Genomic DNA, 18,660 nt, shown 5'->3' with positions numbered 1-18,660 from the left:
TTGGTTGCCCCTAAGCATAATCTCCCCTGCTGGCCCCTCGTGGACATGTGCCAGAATAATTTTCTCAAAAAGCTTGCCCAGGATCGAGGTAAGACTAACTGGCCTATAGTTCCCTGGGTCCTCCTTCCTACCTTTTTTGAAGATGGGAACCACATTGGCCCTCTTCCAGTCTCCTGAGCTTGTCAAAGTCAGCCATCCTGAAATCGAGGACCTCTGTACTGCTGACTGACTTGACAGCTTTGGCAGATGGTGAAGGTGATCAGCTCATGGTCGCTGTCACCCAGCTTCCCTTTTATCGTTAGGTCACTAATTAGGTCATCCCCAGTTGCCAGCACTAGGTCAAGCACTGTTTTGCCTCTTGTTGGTCCATAGACTTCTTGAGTCAGGTAGAGCTCCTTATCCATGCATGTGAGGAAGATTTGCGACTGTTCAGATTTGGCCGAGTGCTCTTCCCATGAGATGTCTGGGTAGTTGAAGTCCCCCATGACAATCATGGACCAAGAGTGTGCAGCCTCAGCCAATTCCCTGGCGAACTCCTGGTCAAGTTCTTGACTTTTTGTGGGAGGTCTGTAGTAGACTTCCACCATTGTATCTCTTGTTCTGTGTTCCCCACAGATTTTAACCCAGAGGGTCTCCAGTCATCCACCTGGGTGCTGACGTCAGCTTGTAGGCACGCGTAGTTCTCCTTGGCATACAGAGCTACACCTCTACCTCTTTTGTCCACTCGATCCCTCCTGTACAGGGTATACCTGTCTATACCCATGGTCCAGTCATGGGTGGAGTCCCACCAGGTCTCCGTTATCCCTATGACATCGTAATTATTTGTGTCGAACAGGAGGACGAGTTCCTTCTGTTTATTCCCCAAGCTCCTGGCATTGGTGTACAGGCATGCAAGTGTCCCCTTGGGGGTCCTTGCCTTGCCTGCAGCTTGTTCTAGGGCTGGGGCAAGGGTGGGCTCCCTTAAGTGCTTTGGCTTACTGGCTTTGCAAGGGTTGCTCAGTGGGCCAGCAGTGGTGGTAGTCCCCCCATCCCTCGGCGGGCTTAGTTTAAAGCCCAGTGGAGCAGGTCAGCCAGTCTGGCTGAGAAGAGCCTCCTCCCCGGTGGAGAGAGGTAGAGGCCGTCCCTTCCCAGCAGCTTGCTGCCTCTCTCACCAAAGAGCGGGCTGTGGTCATGGAAGCTGAAGCCTTCCTGACGACACCAACGCCGCAGCCTTTGGTTCACTACCTGTATTCTCCTCTCCCTCCACAGCCCATAGCCCGAAACCAGAAGGATCAAGGAAAACACCACCTGAGCCCCCAACCCCTTAAGCCCTGCTCCCAGATCCCTGAAGCATCTCATTACCTGGCTAGGAGTGCCCTGAGCTGTGTCATTGGTGCCCACATGGGTGAGGAGCATAGGGTAGTGGTCAGTGGGCTGGAAGAGTTTAGGGATCTTCTCTGCAATGTCTTGGATACGAGTTCCTGGGAAGCAGCAAACCTCCCGGGCCAAGGGGTCGGGGCTGCAGATTGTCCCCTCTGTCCCCCTCAGGATGGAGTCTCCCACGACAGACGCTGCGTTTTGTCTTGGAGAGAGTGGGGATGCACTGTCCTTGGCCACAGTGTCCTCTGTGTTGCCCATGGGAGGTGGCAACTCAGCAGGCTCTGCTGGAGCTGCAAGAGGTCTGTACCTGTTGCAAAGCTCCAGTGGGGCGGGGGCCTTGGTGCAGCGGGCCCTGTAGCCCTTGACCACCTTGGTCCAACCCCATGGCTGGACAGAAGGGGAGGTCCCTGGGTCCTCCCTTGTCCTGGAGGGAGACTGTGGTCTACCCTCCGTCTCCCAGGGAAGAAAGGCCTGGCAGTAGGAGTCTGTCCTCCTGCTCGCAGTCCCTGATGGCATGAAATCTCTGGACTGTGGCCTGGAGCTCCTCCAGCTGGCGCACCTGAGACCCCAGTAGAGAGCAGACTCCACAAGGGGAGGTGGCCATGCTCTCAGGCCCCAGAGCCTGAAAAAGCAACAAGCAGCCCCCGCAACTGAGAGCCAGGGGCTCCGTCCACGTGGAGCCTGGGACCATGGGCTCCGTCTGGGTGGGTGCCGAGGGGGGTGGCCTTGACAGTGACAAGACTACAGCCCATCTAAGATTGGGACCTCTCATCAAGTTTTAAAAGGCACAGAATCAAGGTATAGTTACTGTTCCCTTAATTATCACCACCAGGTTAGCAAAGTAGGAAGAGACCAGTCTACATCCTGACTTTTTATTGTTCACACCTCAGAAGCACAAGAATATACACTTGCTGCAATGCCTATCTGAATACCCACAACCAGACAATATAGATTCTCACCTATACCAGCTGAGAGACTTAGGAGGGGGAGGTAGCATGCAGACTGCCATCAGATCTTTAATTGTGTACTTCCCTAATATCCCCTCTAGTCTGTATCTTATAATTATAGGTGACTTATTTTCATATAATAAACATTCTCTGATTTGATTTTATTCCAGTTTGCTTCACTGAAACATTTGAAACTGAACTGAACCACTTCTCTTATGAACTGGGAAGGTGTCAATTAGCTAGGATTTAAGTCCTTACAAAAGATATGCTTCTGGAAGGGAGGATTTCTTATCTCCTTCCGTCTTATTTCCTTATCTCCATAGAGGGCTGCTTGCCACCATCCTGTTTTCTTTTCATGGTGGTTTATGATCTTTACTGCTGCTTTGTTTCAACAACTTATCTAAGAAACTTAACAGAAATATACCGTATTTTGTTGCAGGCCCCCAAATAAGATACACATCTCTTTTGTATTTATTTTTTTTTTGAAAGGCAGACTGAAGAAAAAAGATTTTTCCTTGAAAATACTAGTAAGTAGGGTATTTTCCCAGGGAAAACACAGGTGCGCACGCACGTGTGTGTGTGCATGCGTGCATTTGGGGAAGGGGAGAGCAAAATATTGCAACTGCTCTGTTAACCCCCTAGCTGCAGGATGCCACAGGCACTGTTGCCTGAGCAAAGCTGCTTGGCCCCTCTTCTCTTCCCTAGCTGAGCTGGGTGGGCAGCTGGCTTCTGTAGCATAAACCTCTGCTGGAGGAAAAGCTGCGTCGACAGCCGCCTGCTTGGGAGTCCCCCCTGTGCAGCACGCTCAGCATTACTTTCACTTTTCCCTGGTACAGGTTTGAGGTGCAGAAGCTGCTGTTACCACATATCCCTGCTTAAAATGCACACACCAGTTTCCAGCAGCTGACTTTTGGGGAAAAAAGGTGTGTGTTGTATGTGAGAAAATACAGTATCTGTTATAGCAAAACTGCATCCAAGGTGTATGGTTACATCAGCCACTACTACTAACTTTTTTAAACTTATGAGATCTGTTTTAAGGCCTTATTTTGTAATATGTTCTTGCAGGTCTTTTGCTCTGTTTAGTTTGATCCAGTTTAGCTGGGCTTCTTACTGCTTTCTTCCCTTTGGTAACCAAGCTAGTTATCATGTCTTCTGCAAAGGTTCATTCTGTGGCCACTCAGAAAGAGGCTTTTGGGGTCTCCTGCTTCAGCCACACTTTTGCAGCTTGGCACAGGCCCCTTTAAAAATGGCCAGTGCTGGCAACAATAGCCCCTGTGACTCTCCCTACCGGGGCAGAGACAGACAGCCAGGGAAGTCATGGGAGAAGCCCCCATGGCTGCCCTGCCTAGCCCCATACCCCACCTGGCCCCAGCCTGGCACGAGTGAATCGTGGCTCGGCAGGGTGCTGGACGTTGTCTGGGAGCTGGGGCGGCTCCACGTGTCAGCCAGAGCTCCCCGTTTGATTCTCCAGCTCTGATCATTCTCCCAGCTCTTCCTGGAGGGTGCAACCCCCGGATCTGCGTGCAGGGTTTCAGCAGGCTGCTCCTGCCAGCTGGGGAAATAGCTCAGAGCTGCCGCCATCTCCAGCTGGCGGCAGCAGCCTGCTGTCATCCCGGAGCAGCAAGCAGAGAGCTGGGGGAAAGACTGGGGAGCTGGGGAATCAAACCAGGAACCAGGGAAATGTTCAGGGACCTGGGTCGATTCCGTAGCAAGGAATCGAACAGCACAGAAGTGAGACCAGGCCGACACAGCACTCCCCCATGCTCCCACGAATCTGAGGATATCTGTCTTGTCCTACGCACAGCATCAGCAAAGCTTTTTTAACTCCAGTTTTAAGTGAGACAGACGATGTTAGTGTGTGTGGTGTTAGGATGGACCTGTGCAGGTGGGAGAGGACTCTTAGCAGTGAGAAAATATACAAGCCAGCAGATGGCCTCAAAGGCAGTATTTTAGACAGAAATTAAGAACTAAGAGTAGGTATTGTTAACAAGTGTCCAGAACCAGCCTACCAAAGCACCATGGGAAGTATTAAAACTTCATCGGGGGCAAAGTAGTCTCCATTCTTAACCCTTTGGTGCCATACTGTATTTACCTGAATCCAAGATTAGGTTTTTCCCCTTGTTCAACATGGGGGAGGAGTCCCTCATCATGGATTTGAGTACAAAGAGGAGGAGGGGGAACAGGCAGTTGCTGCGGATCTTGACTCTGGGTCTGAGCCAGTCATAGCTGCAGCAGCTGCCTGCTTCTGTCTGCTCACTACAGCCTCTGCCCATGTCCCCTGCTGCTTGCTGTCGGGCAGAGCTCCATTTCCTCCTGGGCATGGAGCACATGAAGGCCAGAGCCCCTGCCTGGCTATGCAGCACCAGCAGCATGGCCCCAGAGTACTGCTGGTGGCCAGGCAGCGGCTGGAGCTTGCATGTGCTCTGTGCCTGGAAGGGAATGGATCTAGAGCTAGAGCTGAGCCTAGCAGGAAGTTTGGTGAGGGGATGGAAGAAGCTGTGGGGAACAGGTGGGGGGCAGAGGTGGTGAGGAGCAGGCTGGGGGTGCAGAGGGCAGGTGACAGGGGTGCAGGCACTGCCAGGGGTTCAGACTGCAGAGGGGCAAAAGGTGAGAGTTCATTTTAGGGGCTACTTGCCCGCCCAAGTCACCTGCCCCACTGCTGTTGCTGCTTTCCCTGGTGCAGCAGTGCGGGTGATGAGATGAACCCTGCAACAATTAGATTCTTTACATGGAAAATTATAACCAATTTATACATTTTCAGTTTTCCAGATCCAGAACCTAATTGGGGGGGAGTCATCTTAATTCAGAGTCATCTTGGATTTGAGTAAATATGGTAGAGCATAAGGATTTGTGGCAGGGACTTTCTTTCTGGCCTATATTTATGCAGCAGCTAGTCCTGCAGGTTCGTAGGTGCTATGATGATGCAAAGAATTATGCCTTTTTTAATGTGTTCTTTTAGTGTCTCTCTCTTAGCCAGAGCTGACCCAAGCAGGGTACGGAGCCCAGGGCAAATTAGCCCATGTGGGGCCCAGCCCCAGCTCCAATCCCTTGGGCCCTGGACCTGAAGAAGCTCCTGCTGCCATGGGCGGTGGTGGGGGGTGGCCAGTGGCTGGACGCGGAGCCACCACTTCGCCCAGCTCCACACTGCTGCTGCTCCACCCAGGTCCACAGGGCCCCCCAAAGTGCAGGGTCCGGGGCAGTCGCCCCAATTCACCCCGCCCCTGGGATGGCCCTGCTCTTAGCAGTCATCAGCCTGTAGCCTGCAAACTGGATCCAGCCCACAGAGCCATTAAGTCTGGTCTGCAAAGCTGGGGGGCTTCGGTGGTGTTGTGGAGGCCATGGGCTTTGCCCATGCTGCAGACAGGAGAAGTGGTGGTGGTGGGAGCTTGCCTATGCCACAGCTGGGAGAAGCAGCAGTGGCAGGGGCTAGATCCTGGTGCCAGCCTGCCTCAAACTGAGCTGGGTCATTCCAGCCTGCCACTAAAAAATGTTGCTGACTGCTACTCTCTGGCATCGGTGGGGTTGCAGCTATGGCACTCCACGTAACTTAGAATATCCGAGTTCCAGAAGGCATTCACATACGTGAAGGGGCTGGAAAGAAGAACTTGTGGACAAATATTCCAAGAAACTAATATGAATAGCCGGATTAAACGATGTGATATTGGGTGAACGTAGGGCAGGATAATTACTTAGGGGCATACAAAGAAGCAGTGGGGTGAACCTGAGGAAAGGAAAAGTCAGGCTCAATAGCAGGAAACGTTTCCAGACAATAAGGTTTATTAGACTCTGCAATTGTCTTTCACAGGAAGTGGTGGAAGTCTCATTGCTTGAAATGAACAAAGCAATGGAAAATTAGGAGTAGGGAAATAATTTGTGTACTGACACAGAGGGATGAGATGAACTTAATAGGGCCCTGCAATCTCCTGTTTCTCTGATTTGCCCCTTTATATCATGTTGATTGCTTCCTGGATTGTAGAAAATCTGGGGATATGCACTGATGTTACCTGGAGTTGTAGGACCTAGGATTCTCAGAGAATCAGGCCCCACCAACCTTCCCAGTAGATAAAGTGCACTTGAGAAAGCAGTATTAGTTGATCTGTGGTTTGTCAGCTGCAAAAGTATAGTTCTGCCATTTGACTGCTATATCAAAGGAAGCATGAAACCAAGAAGAAAGCTGTACATTAACACATTCAACACAAGTTTTATTTCATGTGTGTTGGTAAAATTTAAAGAGCCTAAGATGAGGTTAATTAGTTTTGATCTCTGGTATGGGTATGATGGGGGGGGGGGCAGGGCCATAAGCAGAAAATTATATGATTCATAGCTTGCATCTATTTTCATCAGTCTCTAAGTACTTGCCCAGAGTGTGCTTCCCCTACAATATAACCTGGCTCTGCCAAGGGATATTGGAGTCATTACAAGGGCCTCACAGCACAAGAAACCAGTGAAGAGCTGTGTTATCCAGTTACAGCCACAGGCAGGTATGTAACTACAATACCATTCCACAGACTGGAACTTGGCCAGCACATGGGAGCTAACCCACTGAGACTTTAATGTGGGTTATCGGTAGAACTTGCATTCAGGACTCAGCTGAGGAATGGACTCCTCCCAGCTGAGCCAAAGCCCATCAACTTAGTAGCAAAAGTTGGTTTTTCCTGTTAAACAGAGCAGTCAGTAGCAAGGAGTGTTGCATACATGTTGTAAGTTAGATGACAGGTCTCTTCTTATGAAAAGTGATGTGCTATCTTTAATGACCAGGAATGGCCAGGGTCTCTCGGAGTCCCCATCTGATTATAGAGTTCATAGCTTCAGTAGCATGGTGTCGCATCAAGAAGGTTGCCGTTTGAATCGTCAGCATCAGTATCCCTAGAAGTCTTGCATCTCAGCACAGATTCAGCTCACCCCTGCTTAGCTAATGGGGTCTGGTGAGGTCACAGCCCAGAGGAGTAGGGCTGAATCAATCTGAATACGCTATTTTTGTTAGCATGGAGGCTATACAGGATTTTGTTGGTATCTGGGCAACTGTTTCTAAAGCATCAAATCCCAAGTGGGAGGCAGGAAAGGATTCTTTTGACTCCAGAACAAAGGGCTTCCAAGTATACTTACAGCTCAGAATTCAAGATTTCTTACAGCTGCTGCGCTGCTTCTGTCCATCGTGCACTCTGCAAACACTGTGAAAAGATAAGCGAAGGCAGCATCCAGAGTAACAGCGGGGACTCATCCAAAAACAATGTAACCCCAGAGCTTCCTCTTTAGAAAGGCGCAGTAGGGGAGTAAACAGAGCATTGCCATTTGGGGCTGAATAATGGGAAGAGGATTGTGGAGAGCTTGTACATCTTCCCGTCTGCTGGCTCCAGCTAGCTGCATTCCCCCCTCAGTTCTGAGAACTCTCAGTTCACAGTTTCATTTCAAGAAGGAAAAAAATAAATGGGACCAGGGGACACCATTTCCCGTAGTAATGCACTGGAAGTGAAAAGATAACAGGAGCTATGCAAAGGCATGGTGGGTAAATGTAGTAAGACCTAAGGCCTTTTCAGTTGGGAAGCACAACTCTGGCTTTGTTACTGTGCAGTCTGGTTGCAAGGCCCAATTATTAAAGGTCCATGCAATGGATGAGCTGTGCACAAAGTTCCTGCTGATCCCAGACAGGTATGATAAGATGCATTATTTGCACACACACAGTGAGTCAGAGCAACTACTTCATAGTCTGGCTGGTACTGAGCAAGAACCTAGATGAATTGGGTACTAGCCTGTGCCATGATGACTGCCTCAATATCCCAGGTGTGTTGGCCAAGATGGAGAGAGAGACTTCCAGAGCTAAGAGCCTAACCAGATACTGTATAACATAAGTCAAAGAGTGGAGGTTTTGAAGCTGATGACTAACAATTCATATCCTTTGCAGATGGGGCACAGAGGGATGTGTCACATGTTCAGCAGAGCCCTGTACAACTACCAGTTTTGCACTTACAAATACAGAGATGTGGATTCAATGAGGTCTGCAGGTCACATGGCCCACCCAGTCCATGGAGCTGTAGCCATACAGCCAAGGTATTCAAAAGAGTTTTTATCAATGATACAGAATAACAGAATCATTGCATTAGAAAGGACCTCAGGGCATCTGCTGCAGCCCTCTAAACCATCTCTGTCCAGTGCTTATTCAACCTCATCTTAAAAAGCTCCAACAAAAGATTCTCCAGCTTCTCTGGACAATCTGTTCCACTGCCTTACTGTTTGCACAGTAAGGAAGCTTTTCATTGGGTATATTTAACTAATTAGAAATGTTATGTGATTTGACTACATTTTTAAAAATCTGCTTTACATTTAAAAGTTATTGAACCCATGAGTGAGTCAGCAAATGAATTTCTCCCCATTCCCCCACCTTGAACAAGGCACGTAACCTCAGGTTATGTCTTGGACTTGGAATTTCTGCTGCAGAGTCAGGACACTGCTGTCTGCCTGCCAACACTAGTAAAAGGGAAGGTTGAGGGGGTGGGGTATCCAAGCTAAATCAGGTTTTTAACATATGATGGTGGATAAACATGGAGCCAGAACTGCTGAACCTACTCTGATCCCTCTGCTTCCCAGGTGCCCAAATGGTCTCTTAATAGCTTAGCTATTATTGACTCTACTACTTTACCCAGTATAGCATTTTCTGTGGTTCTCACCTGATTTTACCAATTGCCTGGATTATCTGGAGGCTGGCCAGCGTGCTGCAACAAAGAACTAGTTAGAACCATTGTTTCAAGTATGTGAATGGATTTCACTAAGGGCTTCGATGATAAAGCATCCATCCGTTTCTCTGGGTACTTTTACCCCAAAACAGTACAAGCCATCCAACCTAAACTGCTATATCTCTGTTGTCCATATTGCCACATGAAGTATCACCAAAAAAGTAAGCGTTATACAACCCAACAACCTATCTCAACCATCCCAGGTGAAGGCCTAATGGCTCCAGGTTCTGGCAGAGCTTGGTGAAGACATGGTTCGCAGAGGATAAAATGTTCTTTTGCTCCCTGTCACTAATTTAACTTGGGGAGTGGAGCTTTAGCTCAAGCATACCCAGTGATTGCAACTCTAATGGACATTACATAGAGGGAGAAGTAAACGTTTTACAGCCAGCTCCTAAAACACCACCCCAAAACTACCAGTCAGGCCAGGGAGATCAGGGATCCCCTGCTCCTTTACCTACTTTGGGATGATGCCCTGCTTAACAAGCAGGAGGCCCCATTCTAAGTTTTAAATGGAAAATTCAATGAATACGTTCTGGCACTGTAAAGGGAAAGCGACTTTACATAACCCCCATCTTTGCAGCTTGCATTGTTGGTCTGCACCAGTTCATGCTTCTGTAATGGGCAGCGTTTAGCATCTATGCCAGTCTTGCCTCCATAATGGATCCCATCCTTGTCTCGCTGAAAGCAATGAGAGCTTGGGGCTGATATGGGATCCAAGTTTTAGCTTATGACATTTCCTTTTGGGGAGTAGCCAGAATGTGATCAAAGCTTGTTTGGGTGTGAAAGATGGTGGGCTCTGAGCAGACCATTTGGCCTCAATCCTTCCCTCCATGGCTAAATGGGAATGCTTAACGTGTGTGATGACGGGTTTCTGGAGGGGGAAGTTTTTTAAGCATCCTGGGTCAGGTTGTATGGTTCTAAATAAAGAAAGAAATTCCCATTGGTTTCAATAGCAGTTCACCTAAGGGAAGAAGTCTTGATTTTTGCCTTGCCATAAGCTCTTCCTGATATGCTAGTTCTTTTGAGTATGTACCAGGTAAGGTCATACAGCAGCCTCCTTCCCCCTGTGACATTGATAGTTCAGTGCCAGTGGGAAAACTGTGTCAATGGGATCTTATTCTTCCTTCCTGAGACTTTCTACCACATTTTTTTTGTTATATTTATTGGAAATTACACTTGCTAGTAGAGCACTTAGATGCTCCCAATTCATTTTCCTTTAACTACCTTCTCACAAGGTCTGAGGCCCCAGCCTCTCTCCTGTTGTTTGAGCCAGAAGCTGTTGGTGAGACTTTCTTTACAGCCTGATAGTGCCGCTCTCTGACCTTGTGGACTGTTGTTTAAATGCAGCAGTGGGCTCCATCTTGTATGGAGCAAGCTGCTTCTGTAGCTTTCACAGATCTGATCGGTGGAGGAGGAAAACAGACTAAGGAAAACACAACCCAGGTGTGCTCCAGGGCACAGGGTACATCTACAGCAGCTGGTCTGCCTTTCTCTCTGCAAGATCCAAAGAAACAACCTCTTCCCAGATGATGGTACACAGCTTCTCTGGAAGCAAAGCTTCCATATGAGAGAAGAAAATCCCGGGGCTGACATTTTCATATGTGTTCGGGTTCAACAAATCAGGAGTGTGACTTTTGGTCAGATCATTTGGCTCTGACACTTTCTGTGTTCATTATTAACAGAGAGCTGAAATAAGCAGGCTTGGATTCTGTATCCCTGGCTTGCCAGTCTGGGGTTTATCTTTAAGCCTACAACTGTAGCCCTTTTTTTCTCACAGATGGAGACTGATAACAGATGGTTTTTGAGGAAAAGGCACCAAAGACACTAATCCTCAGCAGACATCGTTCTCTTTGTAACTGTGAGTTTTAAAATACTTACTTTTAGGTTTTCTTCTAAAATGTTACCTTGGACTTTATTTCATGAAAATGATGCTAGATTTTAAAGATGAATGTAGCGTATTGTAATTAACACAGTTTACTGCAGCCTGATTACATCAGAAAAGACATAATTAAAAAAACCCCAAAACTAAGAACAGGAAACAAATTAACCCCTTTTGGCATGACAGCAAGCAGTATACAGCGCGTACATTTGGTCTCCGAAACTTGTATATGTTAGTAAGACAAGCCAAGATATTAATGAAGGGAAGGGGTTGACATAGGCTGTATTTCCATGCAGCAGAGGAGGAAGGGTCTATTACATGAAGGTCTGACTGAGATTTGAACTCTCTCAAAATCCATAGGATGTTCTGATGTGATTTTTCAGCGCAGGTCAGTCTCTGGTTATAGCGGAGAGTCCTTTCAGTTCCTGACATTTCTCTATCACTTCCATTTCATGGTAGCATTGACTTGAGGGGGAACTGAACTGGGGTCCTGCTTTAGGCCTGGAGGGCTGAGTTATCTTTCTTGGCTACAGGCTGTTAGAAAGCAATCAGTATCCAGCTTGTGCAAAACAGATTTAAGATGATGCTTTTTGTCAGTTTCCTTTCTTCAGTGGGGACAAAGTGTTTCCAGGAGTGCCATGAACAGTAGCTTGCATACCATTTCAGAAGCCTAAAATGCTGTTTAAATGCGAAGCACATGGAATGGGAGCCTGGTTTATCTAGGTCTGGCATGTTGCTTTGAGGAAAAGGTGATGCAACGCAATAATCTGCTAGTGTCAGTAGCCGTGTCTGTTACAAATGGAAACCTCAGACTGTAATGTGGAGCAAATTTGGATTTGCAATTGTCGCTCAGACCCATTTCTAGTCATACCGTTCCCTGAGTTTCTGCACTGCGTTCTCATCATTTTCATTGCTAAGTTAATTAAGTTCAAGCTTCACTTCAAAACAACCTGTCTTCTCCCTATGCTTATATCAAAGACCTCATCTCTTCCTGTATCCCGTGTCCATGGGCCAAGATTCCCACCTGTCCAATCCCTTTGCCTCCCTTACCAAACTCCCATCTGCCTACCTCATTTCACATAATGAAGAGCATGTTTAGCAATTGCCCCTCCTCTCTTCCTGCAAAAAACTTGTGACCCCCTTATCTGTCTGCAACAAATCCACTATGGAACTACATGTTCAAGCCTTGGAAACTCATATTAGACTCCCTAATCCATGTCTTTGTCAATTAACTGATTTTCAGATGTGCTGAACACCTACAACTTCCACTAAATTCAAGGTACCCAAGTCTGTAAATGTTTGGCTAAGCATTGTGCCCAGAACTACACAGGATGCTTATGGACAAGTTCAGAATAGAATCCAAATGTTGATAGTACAGTGAGTCTAGAGAGTAAGGAAATCTGAGATAGATGAGAGGGAAAAGGACTTTTTAGGCAGACCATTTAAAACTTGACTTTATGTTAATATTTATTTCACTTGAGCAAGTAATTTAACATTTTGGATAAAACCCCCTGTGCTAAAAAATGGAATGCGCCATCTGCAATCATAATACACACAGTATCACAGTAGACGTGCTCCAAAGCTCCTCTGGCAACACCAGGGAAAATCAGAGTTGTCAGTGACATTTTTAAGGCATGGGGAAAAGTTTTAAAAAGAGGGGAAAACCCACAAAAATAATTCCAGACCACTCCCCCCCTGCCACAGTGCCACCCAATCACAAAGAAACAAAATCTAAAGGCCATAAACAATCTTTTGTAGCTCACTTTGGATTTGCTAATCCAAATTTAACATCAACTGCTTGGAGAGCCCTGGAAAGAATGTGTTACATACCCCCAGCTTTTCCTGACAGCAGATCACCTTTGAGCAGCCTTGGCTACAGCAGCGGTTCCCAAACTCTGACAGATTGAGCACCACCAATTTAAAATGATACAACCTTAAGTACCACCAGCAAATTTTTCAGTTCAGCCTTAAGTACCACCAGCACATTTCTGTCATATAAAGTAATTATAATAAATCTGTTAATGCATATCACTGACAGGTTGTCTGCGTACCACAGGTGGTATATGTACCACAGGCTAGAAACCGCTGGGCTACAGCTTGATTTCTCTGGTGTGATACTCTTCATGCTTTTGAAATCATCTTATAGAGATGGTACAAGAGATCCAGACTATACCTCCCTAAACCCTTGATGCCAGAGGCCTTTGGTTCTGCAGTTGCCTTCCCCTGCCTTTGCAACAGTCTTTCAGAATCTAGCATCGCTAGCTTTGTCCTACAGAGACTTGACACAACTGCCCTTTTTGCTTTATTAAGCCTGACAGTGCAGCTGCAACTGGCCCTAATTGGCATTTTTGATGGCAGCCTCAACAGAAAGGTATGAGACTGGAGGATCCATGGAAATAAAACTCCCATTCATTCAGCTCCCTAGAAAGGGCCCCCTCCAGTATGCCGCTGAGGTTGAGTGGCAAGTCAGTGCGAGGAAAACCCATGGTGCCATTGCCTAGGCTGTATCTATTCTGTGAATAAATGAAGGACTTCTGTTTCCAGAGCTGAGAATCAGCATTTTTACAAGTACAACACTCAGTTTAAAGAATAAAATAAGAGCTAATCAGTGTGTGGTGCCTGTAGTCAGGGTGCAGTTTTCCTCTCTGCATTTGGCACTGGAGTCTTGTTAACTGCCTGCATGTTCTGTGAGCTGTCAGTGACCTCAAGCAGATTGAGCCAAAGAGGCAGAGCTCTAGGCCTGACTTTGTTCCTACAAAAACAGGAATGCAGCAGCAATGAACCTGAGTTCATGCCAATAACAATGTAATGATGAGTCTTTATTTATACCAAAATTAATTATCCAAGAGCCTGCAAGAGGTTTCATCCATAGAGAATGAGGCAGCACTGCCTTTTAACTTCTGTACACATTTGCACGATAGGAGTTTTCTAACAAAAGTGATAGTTAGTTCACCTTCTCCCCTGTAAGTTGCTCTAATGTTTTGTTACACTCACAGCTAGGAAAATCGTCTTATTACAAGGCTGAATTTGTCTAACTTCAGCCTCTGTCATGTCAGAGTTGAAAAAGCCCCTCTACTCTCAGGTATCTTTTCCATGCGTAAGTACTTATTTGTAGCAATCAAATCCCTTCTCAATAATTAAACTCTCTGTAGTATTTCTACATCTCTCCTGAAGTGCAGACACGCATACTAGATGCTGTTTCTGTAGCAGTTCTACCAAGGAAGACAGAGGCTTCTTCAGTCTGTCCGTGCTTTCCTGCTTCTCTACTTGATTCCAGCCTGATTATGGGAACAGATACAAGAACGGCCTCTCTCGGCCTACAGTCTAATGAATCTTGAATAATTTCCTTCTGCTGGCCTACATCTAAGGATATCTTACGCACTTGCATTTGCTTCAGCTTAGGCTCAGGTCCAACTCTCACAGAAAGATCCAAAGGTAGCCTTTGCATTAATGCTAATGGAAATTTTATACGGATTCTAGCTATCCACATTTCTCATGCAGCCTGGAAAGGGCACCCTTGAATAACTGTTCTGCTAGGATTTGGGGAAATTTTGCGATACTGATCAGCTTCAAGAGGAATGCCTTTTCCATTTATGGTCAGGAGCCAGACAGCTCCTGGGCAGGCCATCAGAGAAAACCCCATTAATGTCAGTGAAACTAGGCCATGTCCTTTGTCCCTGTTCATACAGCACAGAGCCATGTAGGACTGGTCAGGTAAATCTTTTGGTCTCTTGACTCATTTGGAATCATTATGGGAGCTGCGGATGGTCTAAATCACTGTTCTCTCCTCCTGACAGTGAGAGCTCATCCCCCGGGACAGCATGTCCTTGTTCATGTTGATGAATTACTGAATCTGTGTTTTACTGAGAGAGTGGTTTCTTATTTCCCCTCTTTTTTATCTTCTCATAATGCGTCCCATGCTTTACCCTTCACTGCTAGTATTTTTCATGAAAGATGGTATAATAATTTTTTTCCCCCAACAGCTTACATTTTTAAAAATAATCACAGAGGAAAGGGCTGGTTTTGATGGATCTCTGTGAGCTGAGGGAAACAAGTAAAAGTTTCATGAAAACATGGCAGTATGTAATGGCTTTGGAAAGTGACAGCGTGGTTATTTAACACATGAATGTTCAATAAACCTCCAAGATGAGGGTGTCATAAATATGTTGATATCAGAAACTACTCAAATTCTTCTCATAGCTCATCACCAAAAACATTGCTATTTTTTCCCTAATTTTTTTATTTCTGAACAATGCTTCAAAGCACTAGGTGTTGTCCCCACCCATGTGGTCTTGCCCTTTGGCCCAGAGTTAAGTAGGTGGGTACTCTTCAGTGTATTAAAGAAGACGAAAGGATCTGTGCTGCTCAAAACTAAATGCTTTAACTTCTAGTCTAATTATGTTTGCATGTCATTGTTCCCAAAACAGTAGGAAAGATGAATATTCAGGGGAGGAGTCCAGTAGTGTAGATGTTTTTGCTGTTGGTAGGGGCAATAGCATTGGTTTTGGGTAGTTCACTGGATTTTATTACAGGGACTACATGCTATTATTAATGAGGGAACTAAGGAAGAGCAAAGTCTTCAGTTTGGTTTATTTAAAGCCAACCTTTCCAGCAAGAGATCTGAATATTTTTTGTTAATTAGCTTGAGCAATTACCCTCTTGTTTTGTTTTCTGGAAGGCATTTTCAGTGACCTCAGTCTAAGAATAGATATTTTTCTCTCTGTTGCATCTAAGACTTCTGAAATGTAACAGCCCTTTATAATATCCTATATTTATCATGCATGCGGTGGAGTTGTATTGTTTTTTAAATGAAATTCTGCACTGTGGGAACTCCACAGAATCTATTCAGCTGAAGCATGAAAAAATTACATCCCCTTGCTCTGTGCTTTTCAGTTTCTGTACCAAAGTTTGTTAATGATCAAAGAGACGTGCATTAAGCATGGATTTTTCCTTGCACTCAGCACTGACCTGGGAGGGAGCGAGGAAGCTGAAATCAACTCCATGGCAAGAATTATAGGCTGCCTATACGCATGCTTGGAGATGGGGCAGGGGCGCGTCAGAGAGTCACTCTAATTAAAACGCCACAACATCATGTGTATTAAGCCCCACACGTTTAAAAAGGGCTGCAGGATGCTTTAACTGAAGCTCATTTGATGAGCTTTGGTTAAAGTACCCCAGTGGCTATTTTTAAACCCGTGGGTTCTTATACACATGATGCTGCAGTGATTCTAGAGAGTCCTAATTAGAGCACGTCCTAATTAGAACACATCCAGGCATGTGTATAGGCACCCTTAGGTGTCAGAGCAAGAATCAACAGCTCATCTGCTGTCCTCTGACAGTGAAGACAAAGCCAGGTGGAAAACCAGGGCCTAGATGGCAATGATTTGCATCACTGGCAAAACAGGCCTTGCAGAGTAGACAGGATCACTACAAAGAAGGAGCCAAGATGTGTGTAGAATCCATGGGGATGTTGCATGGATCTTGGGGGATTCACAGGGTGGAGGTCCAGAGCTTCTAAGACATGTTCTTGGGGCTTGAGACTCATGTGGGTAGGTGGGTTCCAGTTTTGTCAGAAAGCTGACATTGGCTTACCTAAGAAAATCCCTGTTGGTTTATCAGGAGGATGATAGCAAGGAGAACTCTCTGTCCTCAGGCTCTGCTCCATTTTTGCCTAGCCACTCCTAAAATGACAGCACCTCAAGTGTTTGGCAATTACCTAAAGGAGCTTCTACAAGGTTTGGAAGGATGAAGCTGTGTTAGGTCAGCTCCTTCCTCCCTCTCCCTGAATCTTGGCTAGAGGGAACATCTTTTCTTCTACTTCTATTCCCTCCACATTGAAAAGGAGGATAAAACACCTAGCCCACCCTCCTCAGATCTCACTGAAGAGCAAAAGCAGCAGACAAAGGAAACGGATCAATTTCCAAATATATCGCTGCTTTTGCTCACCTGCATCTCCCTGTCAGCCTTATTTAGGAGGATTATTTTAGTAACGCCATGATTCCGTTTGAGTTTTGTACAGGAATGAGAAGTTCTCACTTGTACCTTTGAAAATATGCATCACATCCCTGCCACTGCCTAAGAGGACAGCTGCAAAAATAAAGTGTCTTGTTCAACCTGCACCCCATTTAAATGAAAAGCAAAGCCCAAGGAAAGGGTAGTTCTCTTGCTGTCTATAGCTCTCAAATAAATAGATCATTTAGAAATTTAAAATGTCTGTATTTCCATTTTGATCATATCTGTCACTGGTTTATTTAGGCTTATTTACAAATATATTCACCCATAAATCCTAGGATATACATGCTGTATAATACTTCTTATAAAACGTGGTGTGGAAACACCTCACCACAACGTACTATAAATAAAATATATGTAAAGTGCCAGATATAATCCTTTTAAAAATATGTTCTAATTAAAACCAGTGTTTTGCCCAACACCCTCCTGCGCTGCATTAACAGCTCTTTACACGTTCAGTATACCATGGCCTGTTTGCATTACACAAGCAGGAATTGCTTGGACACCCCCCTAACTCTTCAGCTTCAAGTCCAGTGGCTTCAGGAAGTTTGGCAAGGGCAGATCCTCCAGTGCCTCTGGGAATTGTTCGGGTGATATGGTCCTGATTAAGATGCGCATAGCACTAATGAACAGAGAGGGGGGGGATAAGCCTGCCAGCCACTGATATCTGTTCTCTCCCAAAAGGTCTTGCCAGGGCTGCTGATTGTCCAGCAATTGTTGTTTCATTGGAAACTGGAGCTCCTGAGGCATGAACAGGAAAAGGGAGTCCAGTGAGAGCAGCTTGGTGCGCAGGTTTACTGCTGGAGTCTGGGAAATCTGCTGGAGCAAGATGTCCAAAGGGGTGTTCCCAGAGCTGTCATGTAAGCAAGGCGATGCACCGTGTCCCAGCAACAGGATTAAACACTCGGGTCTCACCAGTTCACAGGCCACATGCAAGGCAGTTTTACCACCCTCCACACGGCTGCATCCCCTGCAGTCCAGGTAGCCAATTCGGTCGCTTTCTGGGAAGTCTCTGATGGCTTTGAGGATCCCGAGCAGGATGTGGATGCGGTTATAACGAACTGCCATGGCCAGGTGAGGAGCCAGTGACTGACAGCAGCTGAAGCTGGGGCTGGGGACGGCCAGAGCGCTCTGGGGAAACTTGTTCAGCAGGTACTGGGCATAGGGCTGGTGGTTATGCACCAGTGCATAGAGGAGGGCCTCGGATGGAGAGTAGGTGCTCACCTTGCCACCTTCCCAATGGAAGGCCTCCATTGTCCTCATGTCCTCCAGGAGCCACACTGGCAGCAGGTCCCTCACTGCCTGGTAGAAGGCAAAGGACGATTTCTTGCATTGCTTCTGGGACTGGGCCTGGCGGCTGCTGTAGCCATTCAGCCATTTGACAGTCCAGGGCATGGCGGAGCCAGGTCCTCAGCGGGGCCGTCTCGCCACCTCGGCAGGAGCCCGCATTTGCCCAGCCTGCCGGAAACACAAAAGCAACTGAAGGAGGGGGCCGGACCCTCACCCCCCACCGCCCTCCCAGCCAGCCGGGCCAGGCCACTGCTCTCCTTCCTCTCCCCGGGGAAGGCTGGAGCGGGGTGGGTGGCCTCTCCCCTGCCGGAGGCGGGCTGCTCCCGCTGGCAGCGTTGGACACTAACCCCGGGCCACGCGGTGGGAGGGGGAGGCAGCCCCTGCCCTCCCTGGACCCGCCCGCTTGGGCACCCGGGGCCACCTGGCAGGGGCGGCTGCTGCT

The 18,660-nt window shown here is 46.9% G+C and overlaps 1 protein-coding gene and 1 long non-coding RNA gene across 2 annotated transcripts in view; one reads left to right on the top strand and one right to left on the bottom strand.

Annotated features, from left to right (window-relative positions):
* The first annotated feature begins 9,241 nt into the window (after window positions 1–9,241).
* LOC109298439 overlaps window positions 9,242–18,660 on the top strand; it is a 121,471-nt gene continuing 112,052 nt past the window's right edge. Inside the window, exon 1 of the long non-coding RNA XR_002097609.1 lies at window positions 9,242–10,895. This is a non-coding gene — a long non-coding RNA (uncharacterized LOC109298439). The remainder of the gene's footprint in view (window positions 10,896–18,660) is intronic.
* ANKRD9 (ankyrin repeat domain 9) lies at window positions 17,116–18,407 on the bottom strand. The gene has a single exon (XM_019518537.1). The coding sequence runs from the start codon at window positions 18,321–18,323 to the stop codon at window positions 17,439–17,441; it is 885 nt and encodes a 294-aa protein (XP_019374082.1). The 5' UTR covers window positions 18,324–18,407; the 3' UTR covers window positions 17,116–17,438.

This window comes from Gavialis gangeticus, unplaced genomic scaffold, assembly GCF_001723915.1.
Source record: "Gavialis gangeticus isolate Ggan-Ray unplaced genomic scaffold, GavGan_comp1, whole genome shotgun sequence".
Lineage (NCBI taxonomy): Eukaryota > Metazoa > Chordata > Crocodylia > Gavialidae > Gavialis > Gavialis gangeticus.
The sequence above is the reverse complement of the archived record's forward strand: the minus strand, read 5'-3'. Positions and strand labels throughout refer to the sequence as shown.